The following is a 17,748-nucleotide window of genomic DNA, read 5'->3' as shown; positions in this document are numbered from 1 at the left end:
AGCAGGAAACAGAGTAACTTGGGAAGTAAATGAAGGCTTTGACTCCCTAATGAGGAAGGCCAGGGCTTCCCCTGCAGGTGATAGACTGTGGATGAAGAGAGTGGCCACATCCTGAGAAACAAACCCAGGACAGGAAGACCGCAGTGGCCACATTATCCTCACCCCTTGGGCTTTCCACACCCACCTCTGCAGACTTACCTGACTCCGCCACCTCAGCAATGGGCACTCCCTGCTCATATGCCATGAAGCCCAGAACCGAGAAGATGGCAAACCCAGCCACGAAGCTGGTGCCACTGTTCAGACAGCAGAGCATGATACAGTCCCTGTGGGGAAGCAGTAAGAGGGGCCTGAATCAGTGCAGGCAGAAGAGGTAGCTGCTGGAACTTTCCCCATCTGAGACCAGGGCACACTGTGGGGCAGGCAGAGAAGCACGGACACTGACAGCCTCAGCTTTCCATATGAAGTATTTGTGGTTCAGAGGGGGGGCGGGGGTAGCTGGCTCACAGTCACACAGCTTTCCCTGCATTGCTAGAAGACAAGGTAGGTCGCAGGGAGAGGGGTGTGACAGAAAGAAAGGGGCCTGGTTTTGTACTCCAAGAGAGGGAAGATCTGGAAGACAAATGCTGATCTGATTAAGGAGAGAAAGCCCCAAACAGCAGGAGGGGACCATGCTCCCAAGGCACAAAGCTCAGAGAGTGAGAGAAGCTTTCATGTGAGAAGCCAGGTGAGTGACTAAGGACCATAGACTTGCAGCTCCAGCAGCTTCCTGGGGAGAGATTTTGCGGTGACTCCCATCCTGGCTGAGCAGGGGAGAGGTGTTGTGGTGGCACCTTCCTGGCTGAGCAGGGGAGAGGTTTTGTGGTGGCACCTATCCTGGCTGAGCTCATTTCCAAGCAATGCCCTGCTTTCTGCTCTACTCAGGTTCTGTTCAGTGGCCAGCTCATGGAGGAGACCGACCAGAGCTGTTGCTTTGACCTGCTCAGGAGAGCTGCTCACCAGCAAGGAAGCACCAACGTAAAGCCCCAACCAAGGGGAAAACAGACAACAAGTGATGGAGTTTTCTGAAGATGAGGGTAATGGCCCAGAGTCTTGGCCCACCCTACCACAGGCTCTAGAATTCAGCCTCTGTAGTGTGGGCTCACAACTCAGATCACTGTGCATGTCAGCGCCTTGCTCTGTGCGGGAGGTGCACTTGGGTGGTCCTGACCAATAAATAGTGTCCCAGAGTGGACTGACATTGTGGCCTTAGCTCCTGGCCCAGGAGCTGGAGCTTAAAAGACCCCTTCCTACTGGATGGAGCCTCCTGCCGACAGCACAGAGCATCTTCTTGTATTCCATTGGACAAAAATCTGCCTTGGCCATCCAACAGGCTGGGGCGGGGCTTGAGGCTGGGGTGGTCTGGAGGGTGAGGCTCAGAGCACCTCTCTCAGCTAGCACCCTGGTTCTCTTACCACCCCTTCAGCCTGCCCCCCATCTGTAGTACACTCTGGCTTACCCAGAAGCTCTGCAGCTATTGTGTGCAGGACTGAGAACTTTCCTCTCTTCTTCGTGCATTGTGCTTTTTGTAAGAGAACCAAAGGTAACAGCAGTGTTGGGGACAAGGCAGCAACGACCCTGGTAATGAGGGCACAGTGGAGAGAGCACTAGACAAGGAGTCAGGAGCCTGGGGCTGTGATTCTCCCTGCAGGTCTTCTCTTTGTGACTGACCTTGATAGAAAGCATTTGGTAGCAGGGCCTCATGGGATGGATTTTTTTTCTTTCAAAAAACAGGGTTTCTCTGTGTAGTCCTGGCTGTCCTGGAACTCACTCTGTAGACCAGGCTCACCTCGAACTCACAGAAATCCACCTGCCTCTGCCTCCTGAACGCTAGGATTAAAGGCAAGTGCTACCATGGCTAGCTGTCATGGGCTGTTTCTAATCCCCCCACCTAGGGGCAGAATGGAAACCCGGGTCCACTGGTTTGGGCTTAGCTATGTGACCTACTTTCAGACAGTAAGGGCATTAGCTGACATGATGCAGACATTTGATTAGTGTCCTCTTAACTGGACTTGTCTTCTATCATTCTTGTGATTTTTTCCCCCCACAGGAAGAACTCCCAAGGGAATGGCAGCCCCTTCAAGCCTGGACTGCAGGATGCACACACAAAGAACAGCTTTGAGCCTGACCTGAGGCCAAACCCACCCACTTACAGCCAGGACAGTTTCCCTAGCTAACCTCAGCCCAGGAGTATGAACACAAATGCTCAGTCCCTGGAGCCAGGGCTACTTGTCATGAACACTAACTACCACGGCAGCAGATGAGTGGTACAGGTCCCTTTAAAGACCTCTTCTGACAGTGTGAATGCCAACTGAACTGCTAACCCTGACTACTACCTAAAGCCCCGTTTGCCTCTACTATGGAGGAAACTCAGCCTAAGCCAGGAAAGGACCACATTATTCCTGAGGCAGCAGGGACTCACTTACACGTTAGCTAGTATCTTACTGTCCAAAATCCAGTCACAGGTGCCCTTTGTATCCTCTCCAAAGCCCAAACCGTCCTAACGTATCCAGCTGCAGGGATGGAAGGGTCTGGAGAGGAAAGCATTACTCCATGCTCTCTACCTTCTGGATTTCTCCCATCATGTTTAAGGTGCCATGGTGTGCCAGCCCTGTGTTTGGTCCTCCGAATCCCAAGACTGGAGGTGAGGGCCCATTGTCAGTGAAACTACAGTTGGGAATCAGTCACTCCTCTCAGATGCCCTTTCTGGAGGCTAAATGACACTTCCTAAGAATCAAGGCTTCCAGGGCCTGACTGTGGGCAGTTACCTTCAGCCACCATATGGCTGGGGATGGCAAACGTCCCTCTCTGCAAATCTCTCCCATAGGCCTCTCAGATCACTTTCTTGTGTTTGAGTTCTCAGGGACGTCTGGCCCCTTCAGCTCTGTGTGTGGATGCCAGCCTCCACCTGTGAGCACACTCAGCCCCACGAGGCTGGCCCTGCCTGGCTGGGCTGTTCCATCCCTCTCAAGTCCTTCCCTGACAGCTCCCGGCAACCTCTGGGGAAGGCTTATGTAACTGGGGCTTTGAAGTCAGCAGGGGCTGAGCTGGGCTTGCATGAGCTCCAGAGGTGACTAAGCTGTCAGGAGAGGGGATTAATTGACTGCTGGGCAGACCTGTTTGCAGAACAATCTGGAAACAGATTTTTGCAGGCATCTGCTTTGTTCCACTGAGCGACCAGGAGAGGAGGGAAAATCCTGCCTGCTGAGTCCCTGCCAGCGGTGGGTTGGGACAGGCCCCTCTCCGACCCCACACCCGCGCTGAATGCTCTTCATTTTCAGGTCACTGCTAGGTCGCTGGTTGAAAAAAAATCACCCACATTCAACCTTACATATATGGTCTAAGCCCCCGAACATATTACACGTCACTATTATGACTTCTAATTTAATAAATAATTTGTATATTTGATTTGGGGTTAAATAATACATAGATGATATCTGCACTAATTTGATTTCCTTGCTGGGATGGGCCTGGGGTTAGGACAGGGTCTCACTGTATCTTAGGCTGGCCTGGGACTCATTATGTAGACCAGGCTAGCCTGAAACTCACAGCAATCCTGCTTCAGCGTGCTAGTGTTGTGTGCTAATATGCTCAACTCTCCTGACTCTGTTTTCTTTTTAATCATAAAAGCAACATGTACCCACAGTAAACAAAGATACCTTCGATGTATAGGAATCAAAAGAGGAGAAATCAGGTTCTTAATATGATATTTTTCATAGTTTTCTCTTTCCTTCCAGAAGTGTGAGATGGTGCAGATTTTCACATGGACCCACAAGTACTCCCTTCTCCATGGCCTCCACTTTAGCTTTCTACCGTCTTTTCACATCCCCAAATCAGCATTCCTTCCTTTAGGGTAGTTTCTTTTTGTGGCTGACTGGTATATAGGGTGGGCACAGGTCGGGTGTCCCTTCTCAACTGGCTGTGCTCATCACAACTCCAAAGTCTCCTTCCTGTGCAGGGAGCTCCCAGGCTCCCACAGTGTGATGATGCTCTGTCCATCCACCAGCAGGTATCCACCTATGTTTGCTAAGTACTGGGCTCTTAGGTGCAAGGACTTCAACACTGTCATTGCAGCCAGGGACCCCAGAGTGAGCTTATTCCCTGGCCCGTCTCTGTGCCTCCCAACACTGCTGAGTGTCTCTGGCTCTCCATGGGCCTCAGTCTCATGGTGTGTTGAGTGTCCCTGATCTTCTGTGGGCCTCAGCCTCATGGTGGCACTCAGGCTGCAGGCCTGCGAGGCTCCACGGCCTTGATCACCTCTCTACCTGGACCCTATGTGGCCAGGAGGTCAAGAGGACTGTGGGCCCAGGAGGGCCCAGCCACTCCAGATGGGTCAAGAGAGGGCCCCATAGACCCAGGAGGCAGAAACAAGGTCCTTGGTGTGGAAACACTTGGGTTGAGCCAGTTTGGTTCCTTATTCACTGTGTGACCATGCGCAACTTATTGTCTATATACCTATGCTGCACATGCTGGCATTGGGTCCTGACTGAGGCTGTAGGGTGGATTTGCTGGATTTACATCCAGGGCAGACTCTGCTTGCGGGTGGTAATTTCCCAGCTCTGTCCCTGTGATCCTGGGGGTGGGGCAGGGCTGACAGCAGCTCTCTGTGTTCTGGGCCCTGCACTGTGGACAGCTGTGAGGCTTTGGAAGCTGTGGCTGTCAGTTGGGCTCACCTGTAGCAGTTGTTGTTATAATTGTTGTAACTTCCCAGAGCGGTAAGGCAGCCCAGACAGATGGCGTAGGAGAAGAAGATCTGCGTCCCAGCATCCACCCACACCTGGAGGAGGGCACAAAAATGTGGGCATTGAGAGTCAGATGCAGGAGGTGGAAGCATCCAATGGAAGAAGAGTGAGAATTAGATGTGGGAGGAGGGAGCTTGCTCCATGGACACTCTCCAAAGGAAATTCTAGGACAGGAATATCAAACTTCCTAACTTTCTTGGGAACACCTGTGAAAACATTTATATACCTGGGACCACCTCATTAAAAAGAAATTTCCTTTATAGAGTCTAGATTTTTCCAAAGGTTGTGGAAAGTAATCCACTACATAACAAGAATTTAGATAGTGAGTCTGTGGGCACAAGCCTGTAAGCCTAGCACTAAGAAAGCTGAGCAGGAAGATTTCTGCAAGTTCAAGGCCAGCCTGTCTAAGTAACTAGGTTGGCCAGAGTTACATAGCAAGACCTTGTCTCCAAAAAATAAATAAGTAAATAAAACCAGGTGTGGTGGTGCACACCTTTAATCCCAGCACTTGGGAAGCAGGGACAGGCAAATCCCTGAGTTCAAGGCTAGCCTGGTCTACAGAGTGAGTTCCAGGACAGCCAGAGCTACATAGTGAGACCTCGTCTCAAAAAAAGGACAAACAAATGAAAAAAATGGTATTTGGATATTAAGGGCCCTGGCTGGCTCCAGCTGTATGACTTTGGAAAAGTAACTTAATATCCCCAAGGCTTAGTTTCCTCATCTGCCAAGTAGGAAAGGAAGAACCCTGTCAGGCCCGCAGCGAGGATGAATGTACCAGGAGTGTGAGCCCTGGGCACGGGTCCTGCTTCTTTCCACATCACACCTAAGTCCAAAAACACTCCCTTTTCCTGGTGATTGAAATCACCATGAAGACAGTGTCTCATGTCTGTGCAGAGAAGATGTTGACACAAGCTGCCCCAAGTACAGACTAGAGGTGTATGTGCCCACACATCTGTGCATGTGTGTGAGTCCGCTAGCTTACAAAACAGATTCCCTAATGCCAGTTTCCCTGGGGTGCAGCCAGCCAGCAGCTTCTTAGTCACCAATGTCCCCTCTGACAAAAACTCCTCTGGACAGCGTGACCTACACTGTGGCAATCACACCGACTTTTCAAGTACACTCCCCCCCCTCCCCCACCCTCCACCCACCCCCCCGCCCCCAGGCTCAAAACTCAGCACCTAGAAGTCACCAAGAAAAGCCACAGCTGAAACTCAAGCTGGTTTTGGGCTGAGCATCCAGCGCCACCTGGAGACGAGACTCAGCACTGAACACAGACAGGAGCAGCCTTTATTAGGCACTTTTGGTATGCGAGGCACCTTGCTGTGCCCTGGAATGTCAGCACTCCTAGGCAGCCCAAGGCAGAGAGAGGGTGCTCTTAACCTACTCCTAGAGCCAAGGAACAAAAAGGGCAAGTAACCTGCCCAAGACCACGCACCTGGGACGTGATAGGCGGAAACGCACACAGACCCACTTCTAGAGATACAGCTTCAGCCCCCATGCAGGTTCAGAACCAGCCCCTGCATCCTGGTGCTTCATCTCTACCTCAGAATGGGACTCTCTTCCAAGTCCTTCTGATGGACATCTGCCTGACTGCTGTCATTGATAGGGAGTGACATGTGTCTTTCTTCTTTAGACACCTGTGACTGGTAAGTCATTTCTTAAAGTGAGAACTCTCCTTTCTTGGTGTTTGATTCTGGGTCTGTCAGACCATCATAGCTTTCTCTTGCACTTAGCAGTACTGCCCCATAACCTTCTGACCCCCAAAACATCCCCATTCCAGGTACGATCCCTTCTCGAGGATTTGCTCACATGAAACAGGCCACCCTGTGTGGGTGTGCTCATGTTTGTGAAAATACCCAATGGTAACATATGAGAAGTGCTTCTGACCCTGACAGGAGTGTCTGTTAACCTCTCCTAAGCCAGGATGGCTGGCTTTAGAGTGTCACTAAGGAGAAACACCATGAGCACATTTATGGTGGGTGTGTGCATGTGGGTGTGTGCGTGCATGTGCGCTCGCACACACATGTAGTGCTGGTAGATCAGGGTGTGCTAAGACATGGGTATTTGGAAATAGAGAGAAACCAAGAATGTTTGAAAAAAAAACCACACATAAGAATCATATTATTTTGTGTTTACTTAAAATTACAAACACAGAGTGTTTAATTAAAGTTATGCCACTTGGGGTAACCCTTCAATAGCCATAAACTATCTAATAACAACCCAATGCCAGGCATGGGAAACCTCCTTTTGAGCTGGTCAGATGAGTCCAAGAAACTCCTCCCAAATATAGACTATTGCCATAGCTCTTGGTACCTTCTAGAAAAAGAAGGTAAGACATCATTACTAAGGACAGCACATAATTTGGACACAGGAGGAATCCATCTGGATTTGACCTGGAAGCCTCTTCCATAAGGACTAGCTCTTGCAGTATCAGAAGGAGCCACACAAACTGCCTAGGAGAAAAGTAATCAATAGTCATACCCAGCTGTAACACCAATGGACCCAAACAATGATAAGAACGACAAGATATTCTGAAAGATGCAATAATGACATACATATCCGGGGGTAATCAACAGCATCTTATTGAACTTAAGGCTCGCTCAAGAGGAGAGAATTTGTGCCTGGCACTGTAAACCTCACCAGCTACCCATGGCTGGTGAGACCCCACTACAGTCACTGTAAGCAGTATGATCCCCAACTCCCCTCAAAATACTTATCCTTCAACCTACAAAAGTGCAGCTTTCACCTGTCATCAAAGACACTTCTTTTTGCAGCAGAGACCATCACAGAAAACCACAACTGGTCAAAATGCGAGCAACTGCTCATGGGTGCCTAGCCCCAGGGGATACATCTACAACACATCCCTGCACCTAAGGCTCAGGAAGAGGACGTGGGAAGATGTTAGAACCAGAGGACCAGGACCTTTGCTGTGAGATAGTGTCTTCTAAAAAACAAAACACACAGTGGAGGTTGCGGGAAGCAGGGTGAATATGATTAAAACGCATTGTATGAAGTTCTCAAAGAATAAAAATATATTAAAAATGATAACCCCCCACAAAGCTCAAGAATCACGGTTGTGAATGGGGAGTCAGAGAGAGTGGTGGGGAAAAGGAAAATCAAACCCCAAGAAAGGTTTTCAGAGCAGCAGGAGCTTGAGGGTGCCTATGTGTTGGCAGAATAAAAATTGCTGAAGACCGAGGAGAGAGATGAATATATTGTTAAGTGCTGCATCCTGTGTTGGGTTCCTCGTGTGCCAGTCTCTCTGTGGTGAATTCCTTTCTACACAGAAAAGCAAGCAGGCCACAGTGAGAGGCAGAACGTGTCCCAGATGCTGACTCATGGATGGAATGCCCACTCCCAGTGGTGTCCTGTGAGATGCTTGGTGGCTGACTGATCCCTGTGACTGTTCACAAGGGACTCACACCTGTGGCTAATGGTCCTGCAAGCTCAACCTCCCACAGGCCAGAGGGGTTGAAGCCCCCAGCCTGGTGGAAAAGTCTGTTCAACCATGATTCTACAGAACCTCACCACAGTCCTCAACTCTGAGTTAGAAAAGCTCACAGAATTTCTCGTCCACACACTCCAATGATGTGCACCCCAAAACCCATGCATGGATTTTTACTTGCAGGCAAGTTTTCTGGAAGTTCAGCACCCATCTCTTCCTCTTGAGTAGCTGGACTTTGGATTCTCTTCGGGAACCTACTCCTTCCCAACTCAAGGTGGACCCATATCACAAACCTGACCATGCTGATGTGTACAGGAATGTGAAAGACTTTGAAACTCTGGACTAGAAAAGCAGTTGGATGCTGTAAGCAGTGCTTAATGGGCCATGCTATGAGATACCTAGAAGACAGTAGTGCCAGAGCTATGTGGACTATGGAGGTTCAAGAGGGTTCATGGGGGAACACTATTAGCATCCGAGCTAGAGACCATTTTTATAATATTTTGGCAAAAACAAAACAAAAATAAAACACCTGCTTTTTTTTCTGCCTTTGTCCTAAGAACTTGCCTGAGGCTAAATTTAAAAGAATTGGGCTAATTTCTTGGAAGGAAGATTTAAAGAAAGCTTAATACTGACTCTGTCATGTGGTTATTAATATTGATTCTGCATATTACTCATATGCAAGTTACAGTGAAAAAAAGCCAATGGGGTAGGAAAAAAAATACAATATGGAAAGGAAAAGGACCCTGGCAGGCTTGATGTGACAGCCAAGGCATGTGTTGGAAGATGGGCTGTGATTGCTGAGATGGGAGCCATTAAGGAGAGGCCAGGTCTGCATTGGAATAAAGAGAAAGGTGCTCCCAGTAGTGAGAAGTCTGCCTAGAGTGCACAAGGCTCAGGGTTTAGTCCCCAGCACTGCAAACACAAAACAAACAAAGCCAGAAGAGAGGAATTTGAAAGTTTTTACCATAAAGAAATGATAAATCTTTTTGAGGAGATAGAGATGTTTGACCTGATTTTTATATATACATTGAATTATATAGTATCCCATACATAATATATATAATCCCCATCAGTATATGCAATTTTTACACTTTATGTATCAGTTTTAAAAACTCATTTTAATTTTGAGATAGTGTCTCATGTAGCCCAGTCAGGCCGTCATCCCTATTGAGCAGAGGATGAGTTCCAACCCATAATCTTCCTGCCTCCACCTTCCAAGTGCTGGGATTACAGTTACCCAGTCAACGCAGTGGCTTCATGCATTTTAGGTAAGCACTTTCCCAGTTGAGCCACGTTCCTACTTCCAGGTGGAAATAAATTTAACAAGATGTAAGTTCAAGTCTTCCATTCTAGTAGAAAACAGTCCCTTCATTAGCACTTTAGATGTGTCTCTTTAGGGACCTGTATTTATGTAGGGCCTTATTGTATATTATTTATATTTATTGATTTTTCTCACATTAAAAAAATTACAATTATTTGTTGGTCTATGTATTATTTGTTGTGTGTATGCATGTGTGCGGGGGTACTTGTGTGCATTGTGTGCCTGTGGTTAGGAAACAACTTGTGGGAGTGCTATACACGTACACACACACACACACACACACACACACACACACACACACACACACACACATATATCTTGGAGAGATTCTATACTCTCTTCTTTCCATGTGAGTCCTGGGGATCAAACAATGGTTGTCAGGTTTGGTGGCAAGTAACTTTCCCTACTAAGCCATCTTGCCAGACATTTCTTGCATTTTAAAGTATCTATTTCTATGACTTGGTCTTTATTTTTCTCCTCACTGGCCTCTGTTTACACTATCATGGCCACACTCAGTTTCTTTCATTTTATTTAGTAATTTTCCTATTGTGAGTGGCCAACCCTTCCTGGTGAGCTCTTCCAGAATCATTGTCTCTTTCAGTTGACTTTGGATACTGCAGGGTTGGGCTGTCCTGGGGCTCTGTCTACATACCCATGGGAACCCTATTCTTACGGTTTCTTATTACAGCCATGTATGGGATCGGACTACAGTCCTCTTCTGCTGTAGCGGAGAGGGGACGATGCTCTGTAGAGGGATGGCGATGGCCAGGGTCTACTTTCTAGCCTTGGCAGTCCTAGAGTTTCCTCTTCAGTGACTATCGCAGTCTTTAAAATGATGGTGGCGCTATTGATGCTTTCTGAAGCCATTTTCCCTTACCCCTAGCACCCACTCTTCTCCACAGTGTCTCTGCCTGCTCAGACGGGGTTCTCCTTAAGGTCCTGTCTCTTGCCATGGGATCTCAGCTGCCCCACCCCCATCACCCTCCCCTATCCCCAGGGACCTGCATCCCACATGGACCCTCTTGGGTTGATCTGATATCCTTTGATACGCCAACACTCATCTGCCCTAGCATGGTCCTCTCCTCAGGGCAAGCATTTGAAAGTTCTATGGGATTCCTGGTGTTCAGCCTGCTGCTTGCCCTTCATCTTCTCCCCAGCTCACAGAATCCCCATGCTGTTGCTGTTGTGGCTGGCAGAACCACCTCATTGACCAGGAGATGGTGCCGATTGCTTTCTCTCATACTTTCCTGGCTTCTCTGTTGGCTTTAGAGACTCTGGCAAACATCACAATGTGTGCTTTGATTTGTTTCCTTTTGCTATCTTGTCTTCTTGGTTCTCAGGATCATCTTTAGAACATAGATTTGAAAGTGGAGGCTGGAGAACAGCATGCAGATTTGAGCAGGCAGCAGGAACAGTGCAACACCTGAGGTCAACATGGTTCTCTTTTAAGGGTGGTGGTGCTTCCTGGGGTGATGGGTAAAGTGCTCATTTGGAAAAGCAAGATTGAGACATCAGGAGATGCTCGGGAGACAGTTGTAAAGTCTGGGGCTAAACACAGAAGACTGAGCTGAAGGTGCAGAGCTGAAAAGTCCCTGGGATCTCTGTAGTAACTTAACACTCTGGACTCTGAATCCCAAACCTCCCCATTGGTCTCCCCAGCTCCCACATTTGGAAAACGCATGTTGATGTTAACCATTCTAGAAAATTAAAATGTTTTCCTTAATGCTTACATTTTTTATTTATGTATTATGTGTGTACCTGCTTGTCTGTATGCACATCATGTGCATGCAGCACTCATGGAGGCAAGAAGAGGGTGCTGGACCTGGAACTATAGTTACAGGTGGATATGAACCACCTGATTCGAGTGCTGGGAACCAAACCCAGGTTCCATGTAAGTAAAGCCAATGCTCTTAACTGGCCATCTCTACAGCCCTGATGTCAACCTTTCTACTAAAGACACATGCATCTTGGGCATCACAGAGCCCAGGCCAGGTTTCTTGAGAGTGTCCCGTGGAGAGCCATGGCATGTCTTCACATGGAGCCTGGGAGGTTCTTCACCTCAATAAATGGGTACAGCAGATAAGCCTGTGGCTAAGAAGATCTATTGTGCCTGGCTGCCAGCCTGGCCACTCTGTGTAGACAGGAGCTAATGAGCTTCTCAGTGAGCTGCTGCAGCTGTCCTGGTGAGGACTGCTGGACCACACAGAAGCCCTGCCATCTGGGGTTCAGCTAGATACCAGCCTAGTTGTCACCCCCACAAAGCCAGCTGTAGCCCGTGCAGGGGCTTTCTTCTACCCATGACATGGTGACCCAAGTCTTTCCTGCCACCTCAATAGCAGCTTCCTACACAGTCTACAGACAGAGAAGCAAAGACCCAGAAGTTTCCTCAAGAAACTTTCTGGGGCCTTGGGGACTGGTTTCTATCACTTTTGCCCACATACCATGTCCAGGGCCAGGCCATGAGGTTCCAACATAAAGGCAAGAGAGTCTGGGAAGTATTCCCAAGAAGGGATAAATAGCTAGGGGGCCACATCAAATTATCTCTAAGGCATTACATCATGCCCATATTTCTTATGCTACTAGGAAATTTATATATATGGAAGGAAGGAAGGAATAAAAGCATGGTGGCCACGGAAGGACTTGACAAAGAAAAGAAAACAGGGGGAATGAACATTCCCAACCCCTCCATGGAGCTGATGGACCCTTTGGGAAGAGATTTCTTAACCTTGGTCAAAGCAGACCAAGCTCTCCAGTCTTCCATGTACAAATTCAGGATTTGCATGATGTTCTCACTGGGTAAGTTCTGGCATCTCTGCTTTCTCCGATGAGAAAATGGACCCATCGAAGGTCAGACAACTCTTAAAGGAGACTCAGGTCTGAGCCTGTGGCTTTCTGGGTCTATGTTTCAGAGAAAGGCAGGAGAGCGCCTGGTCTTCAGCATGCACCCGGCATCCCCGAGTTCCACAAAACAAATGGGGACCACACACCTCAGCCCCTCTGCTTGCATTTTCCCAGAGCCCCGCAGAGGTGGAGGCTCCTAGGAGAAATGGCTTCCTATCCCTGCCCCCTAACCAACATGAAGGGAAAACAGTCTCACTAAACAAGCCCTAAGGAAGTCGGGTCAGTGGAGGAGAGGATCCTCCCCATGTTCTGTGGGATGAATGGGGGGCGTGCTGGCCCTGCAGCAAGGGCAGCCCACATTCAGAGATTTTAGGGCAGATTTGTGTGGGAACAGGAAAAGCCCCTTCACAGCTTTCGGGACAATTGGTTCCAAGGAGGCCCGGCACATGGGTCAGCATGCTACCTGCCTGCCCGGCGGGACCCTTGGGATTCAGGAATGGCAGCTGCAGGCATGAGGACAAATTCTCAGAGGTCACATTGCCACAACGGGTGTCCTAGTCGTCAGGGACAGCACTCCACAGTTCACACTACTTCACTGTGAGTCTTGTACCTGCCCCTGGGGCTGGCAGCCATCCCAAAGTTAGAGATATGGCTAAGTGGATGCTTAGCTCAGCCTCTCCCCATATCCCTGCTCTGAGCTTACCCATGGAATGTCTGATTTTATCCACATATGGGGACCAAAGTTTTGTGTCTTTTCAGTGCCTCTCAGAGTGGGACAATTAGCCCAGGGCTCTCGGGGTACAGGGCATTGTGAATAGGTAGGGGCCAGGTCTTTTTTTTCTGTCACACACAAAGGATGGAATCAGGGTCCATGCCTGGGGAGCCAGGAGTGGCACCCATAGGGGACATCACAGTCTAGTTATAGTGTTAAATGAGCCAAGGGGCCCAGTGAACTTCACTCTTCCCCAGGACAGGCCCTGTCCAAATATCCAGGGCAGAGAGAGACAGGGGTCAGGGTGAGGGCTCTCATTGTATTCCTTCTCCTGCAACATGGATGCATCGGCTGAGCTCTGAGAGCGAGGACCGTAGTCTGGACCACAGTTCACCAAGCTCCTCCCAGTCGAGACAAAGATGGAGAAGGAACACCATTTGGCAGAGACAGGCAGGTGAGGGAGCCAAGAGTGAGCTGGAAGAGGTGTGCTCTTTGAAGGCATCCCAGGCGGTGTGGATCACCACAGAGAAACCCCAGCTAGACTGTACCTCCAGGTCAGCAAAGAGCCCATGCTGGTCAGAGCCAATGTCTGGGGTCTCTGAGTGGACTTTACGAAGGCACCAGTAAGAACAGGTGTATGCTGACGGTGACTCTGGTCACCACAGTGGTTCCAAGCAGCTGTATCAGAGCCTCGGACACCAAGGGCTAGGTGAGTTACACGGTGCAGCTCAGCTGCCCTTCAATTTCACCACCAGCATTGGTGTTCTTCACAGGCAAGCCAGCAGCAAGCGGCTAGAGGGAGGAGCTCCACCCACTCCGTTTTGGGGAGAGGGACCCTAGCACATGTACAGACACTTGGGATTTGGGAACAAAACGTGGTGAGGAGCTTCCATCAGGTGCCTCGCTCTGAGCCTCACAGGGATTTGCGGACAGGGCAAAAGCTGTGGGTGGGCAGGTGCGAGTTGGGCTCTCACTCTTCTGCTGTCCTTCTGTGTGACCCCAGGTGAGTTCCTTCATCTCTCTGAGCCTCAGGCTTATCATTCATAGACGACAGAAGAATAGAAGGTATGTAATGGGGTACTGGGCACCTGCCCCTTGCGCTGATGTTTTTATCAACTACGGTAAGGAAACAAACTCTTCACGCCTTTTCCAACATCCAACCTCCCTCCACACTGCTCAGGTTTCTGAGACACATCAACACTGCACAGATACACCTGTGTCCTTTGGCCATGAGTGCAGGAATCAGTGACGGGTAGGAAGAGCCAACCTCTGTTCCCAGGCTCCCTACCGTCCCAGAGCCTGGCAAAGATATGTGGAAACTGCCAGACCCAACAGCGCATGAGGCCTCTGACTTTTGGATCTGGGAGTCTGGGAGTCAGGACAGGGCTTGGTAACCCACAACCTTTCTTGAACATTTCCTTGACAGACAGACAGACACACACACACACACACACACACACACACACACACACACACACACGCACACACACACACAAACTTAAAAAAGTGGAACCCTCAATTGAAGCAAAAACGTAACTCATATATAGCCTGGCAGAAAAGGGCTGAATCAAGGTCTTTCTTTCCACCTTCTCTATTGGGAAGGCCTCTGAAAGGATTAAAAGTAGGTTAGGAGAAGAATGAAACAGCTGTGTTTCCAGTGTGTACCTGACAACGGCTTTTGTGGAAGTGAATAATTACATGAGAATCGCTTCCTTCCCACCTCTTTCTCAGCCTCCTCCAGGTTGCTAGGCACCCTTGCTCCTTCTCTCTGCTAATGCCACATACAGAAGCAAGTGAATACAGTATGGCCATTATGAGGGGCCTGGAGTCCAGGAGAAGGATTCAAATGCTCCTCCCTGGTGGCTTCGATGGGGAAGAGGGTTTGGGGGAGCTGACTTTGGCTATATTTAAATGCTAATGTGCTGGGCTTGCTGGCCGGTGGAGCCGGCAGGATGGTGGTGGTGGGAAGGGACAGGGGATCTTGGCTTGGAAACCCCACTGGAAACATGTTCTGTTGCTTCTCGAGTGGGTGCCAAGCCCTTCCCTGGGCAGCTGGCCTTGGTCACCTCAGGACCTGCCAGTAAAGTGTCAGCAGGCTGAGCGACTGAGCCGTGGGCAGTGAGGAGCTGGCTGGCTCTGTGTGTGGGGAGTTTGGGTGTGTAGGCTGACCCTGGTGGCCCGTGTGTGTGCAGTGGTGAACAGGGGTCATTGTGGCTGGACCTCTGCCCAGGATGCTGAGCGGTTGTGTCTGAGGCACAGAAAGCAGAGGGAGTGGATGGGTGGTGGATGGAACCAGGTATGTGGCAGTGACCTTTGGTGTCTTATGTAGTAAAATCCAGGGGCCTATGCACACCTTCCCCAACTTATCATGTGAAGTACTGAGCCCCATTTTTCAAGGCATCAGCAGAGGAGGTCCAGAGCCAGGACCCCTTCTCAGCTTGGGCCTCCCCCTAGGTCTGTCCGTGGACTCAGAGGTCCCGTTAAGCCAAGACCTCCCCTATTAGGACTTCTTCAGGGGACCATTCCCGGCACCGAAGACAGTGTATTCCCCACACAGGACTTGGTATACATACATAAGCCCCACTGACTTCAAGAGCTATAGGTGCCCCATACCACTGTGAACACCAAACTGATGACCTATCTCATTCTAAATGACCTGGATCAAAGGTCCAGCCTTGCCTTGGCAGGGGTCTGGGCTGGCAGCAGTAGCCCTCATCCACAGACAGCACAAGGCCAGTGTGCCCTGGACCAAGCCAAACTCTAGCTCCCAAGTCCAGCCCTGAGCTGGCATGCTCTTTTGTGTCAGCCAAGCTGGCTCGGGGATGAAATTTTAGCCCCTCCCCCATGACCACATACTTTCCTCTAATAACTGTGGAGTTGATTCAAAGTCAGGGATGCTTTGTGCCCTCTGAGGGCCATGGGCAGTATGAGGTCTAGTCAACAGAAAAGGCTCTCTTGGGGTTGGAGGAGAGACAGAATACAGCTATCCAGTAGAAGAGAGGCCACTTCACAAGGTCTGCCTGCACACAGAACAGAGACCTCCCAGCATGCCTTTGTTTTCTCTGCGACATTGTCTGTCCACCTTAGCAAGGATGGGGCTCTGTGAGAGCACCCAGCCCTTGGTGCCCTGCCTGGCAAGTTTTCAAGAACAGTGGCCACCACTGCGTGAGACTCAGCACACAGGAACACAGTCCTTGAGGTTCAGGCAGAATCCTAACTATCAAGCCAAGTGGGGAACCTGTTGGACTGAAAAGGCAGGGTATCTTGGTTCCATTCCAGATAGTCCCCGAAGTTCTTGTGTATTCTCCTAAAGCTCTTTTTCCCTCCTTAGCCTTGGTTTCCTAATCCACAAAATGCAGAAACTAGACAAAAATGAAGATGGTCAGTATGTGACATGCATATCACTCTCACTGCTGCCTATGGCAGACATTACTAATCAATCACACTCTCTTCTATCCTTAGTCTGGCTATAGTCAGAAGTGTTTACTACTAGCTAGAACTGGCAATGGAGTAAAACCTGGGAGATGATCATCCAGCCCTGACGTCTCAGGCAAGGAAGTGATTGATAGATTTCAGGACTAGTTGGGGCCATTACAGAAACAATGGTATGCTCACAGAAATACACATTTTTAGTGTGTCACTGGTGCATGCATTGGCCTGGGAGGCTAGAAGGAAGCAAGATGACAAAGATGCAAAGGCCCAGAGGTTAAGAAAGCTAGAATGGGACTGGAGTTGCCCAGTAGGGGCACTTCCAAGCAAGGGGCAGAGTGTGGGGTTGGATGGGCCTCCCAGAGCCCATGGAGCAGGTACCAATTTACTAATGCATTTGGTTGGAAGTTGTTCAAAGTTACCAAGCAGGATTGTGCCCATGGGACTCACAGGGAGGCCACAGGAAGAGACTTCTCACTCCTGTGATGAACAGATTTCTGATATTGCCTGAGAACACACCCAAGTCCCTAAGGAACCTCCTAAAGGCGACTCATGTTGGCTGGGAACTTCAGATAGTCACAGGAGCCAATGAGCTCCTCCCTGGCTGAGAGTCTAGCCCAGGATGAGCCTCGCGTGGCTGGGGATGATGAGGAAGCAGTTGACAGGTCTCCACGCCTCCCTTCAAGTCTGGGCAGAAGATCTCTGAGCTTCTCTGCTATTGAGAAGTGGAATGGCTGCAGAGACTTTCTCAGCCACGTTGTCTGACCATTATCTACGTAGCTTCCAGATATAAGCATTCAGAAGTAGTCAGACCCCCAAGACCCGCTGCTCGGGAGCCTGCAACCTAGCAGGTATTCAATTGGAAAAGAACTCAGGCAAGTACCCGGCCTGGAGGACACAGGGTCACTTAGACTGGGTGGAACCTCAGCTCTTCTGGGAGACTTTGGAGAGGTCGGTTCTTGAAGCCTCCGTTTCCCTGTGGGTGTAACAGCACAGCAGGGAACCGTCAGGCTGCCCTCGGTTCACAGCACTGATCACATGAAGTGTTCACAGGAAACACTGAGTAGCCAGAAAAAGTCATGACTATGTATCTTTAAAAAGGATTTTTGAAGGGCCCAGGCCCTAGTGTGCAATCTTGAGCTGGAGAAGCAGAAGACAGTGTGTTCTAAGCCCTGTTCCCCAGCCCTAGCCATGAAGGCTTCAACCAGGGAAGGAGGCCTGG

The 17,748-nt window shown here is 49.6% G+C and overlaps 1 protein-coding gene across 1 annotated transcript in view; it reads right to left on the bottom strand.

Moving 5' to 3' along the window:
* Positions 1-17,748, bottom strand: part of Slc6a11 (solute carrier family 6 member 11) — a 116,741-nt gene that overhangs the window by 20,788 nt on the left and 78,205 nt on the right. Inside the window, exons 7-8 of the mRNA XM_052719144.1 lie at positions 4,710-4,813; positions 199-323 (exon numbers count right to left, since the gene is read on the bottom strand). Coding sequence (XP_052575104.1) covers positions 199-323; positions 4,710-4,813 — 229 coding nt within the window. The remainder of the gene's footprint in view (positions 1-198; positions 324-4,709; positions 4,814-17,748) is intronic.

This window comes from Peromyscus californicus, unplaced genomic scaffold (assembly GCF_007827085.1).
Source record: "Peromyscus californicus insignis strain IS unplaced genomic scaffold, ASM782708v3 Scaffold_6__1_contigs__length_162567912, whole genome shotgun sequence".
In the NCBI taxonomy this organism is placed as follows: Eukaryota; Metazoa; Chordata; class Mammalia; order Rodentia; family Cricetidae; genus Peromyscus; species Peromyscus californicus.
Note: the sequence above shows the minus strand (reverse complement) of the source record. Positions and strands in the feature narration are given on the sequence as shown.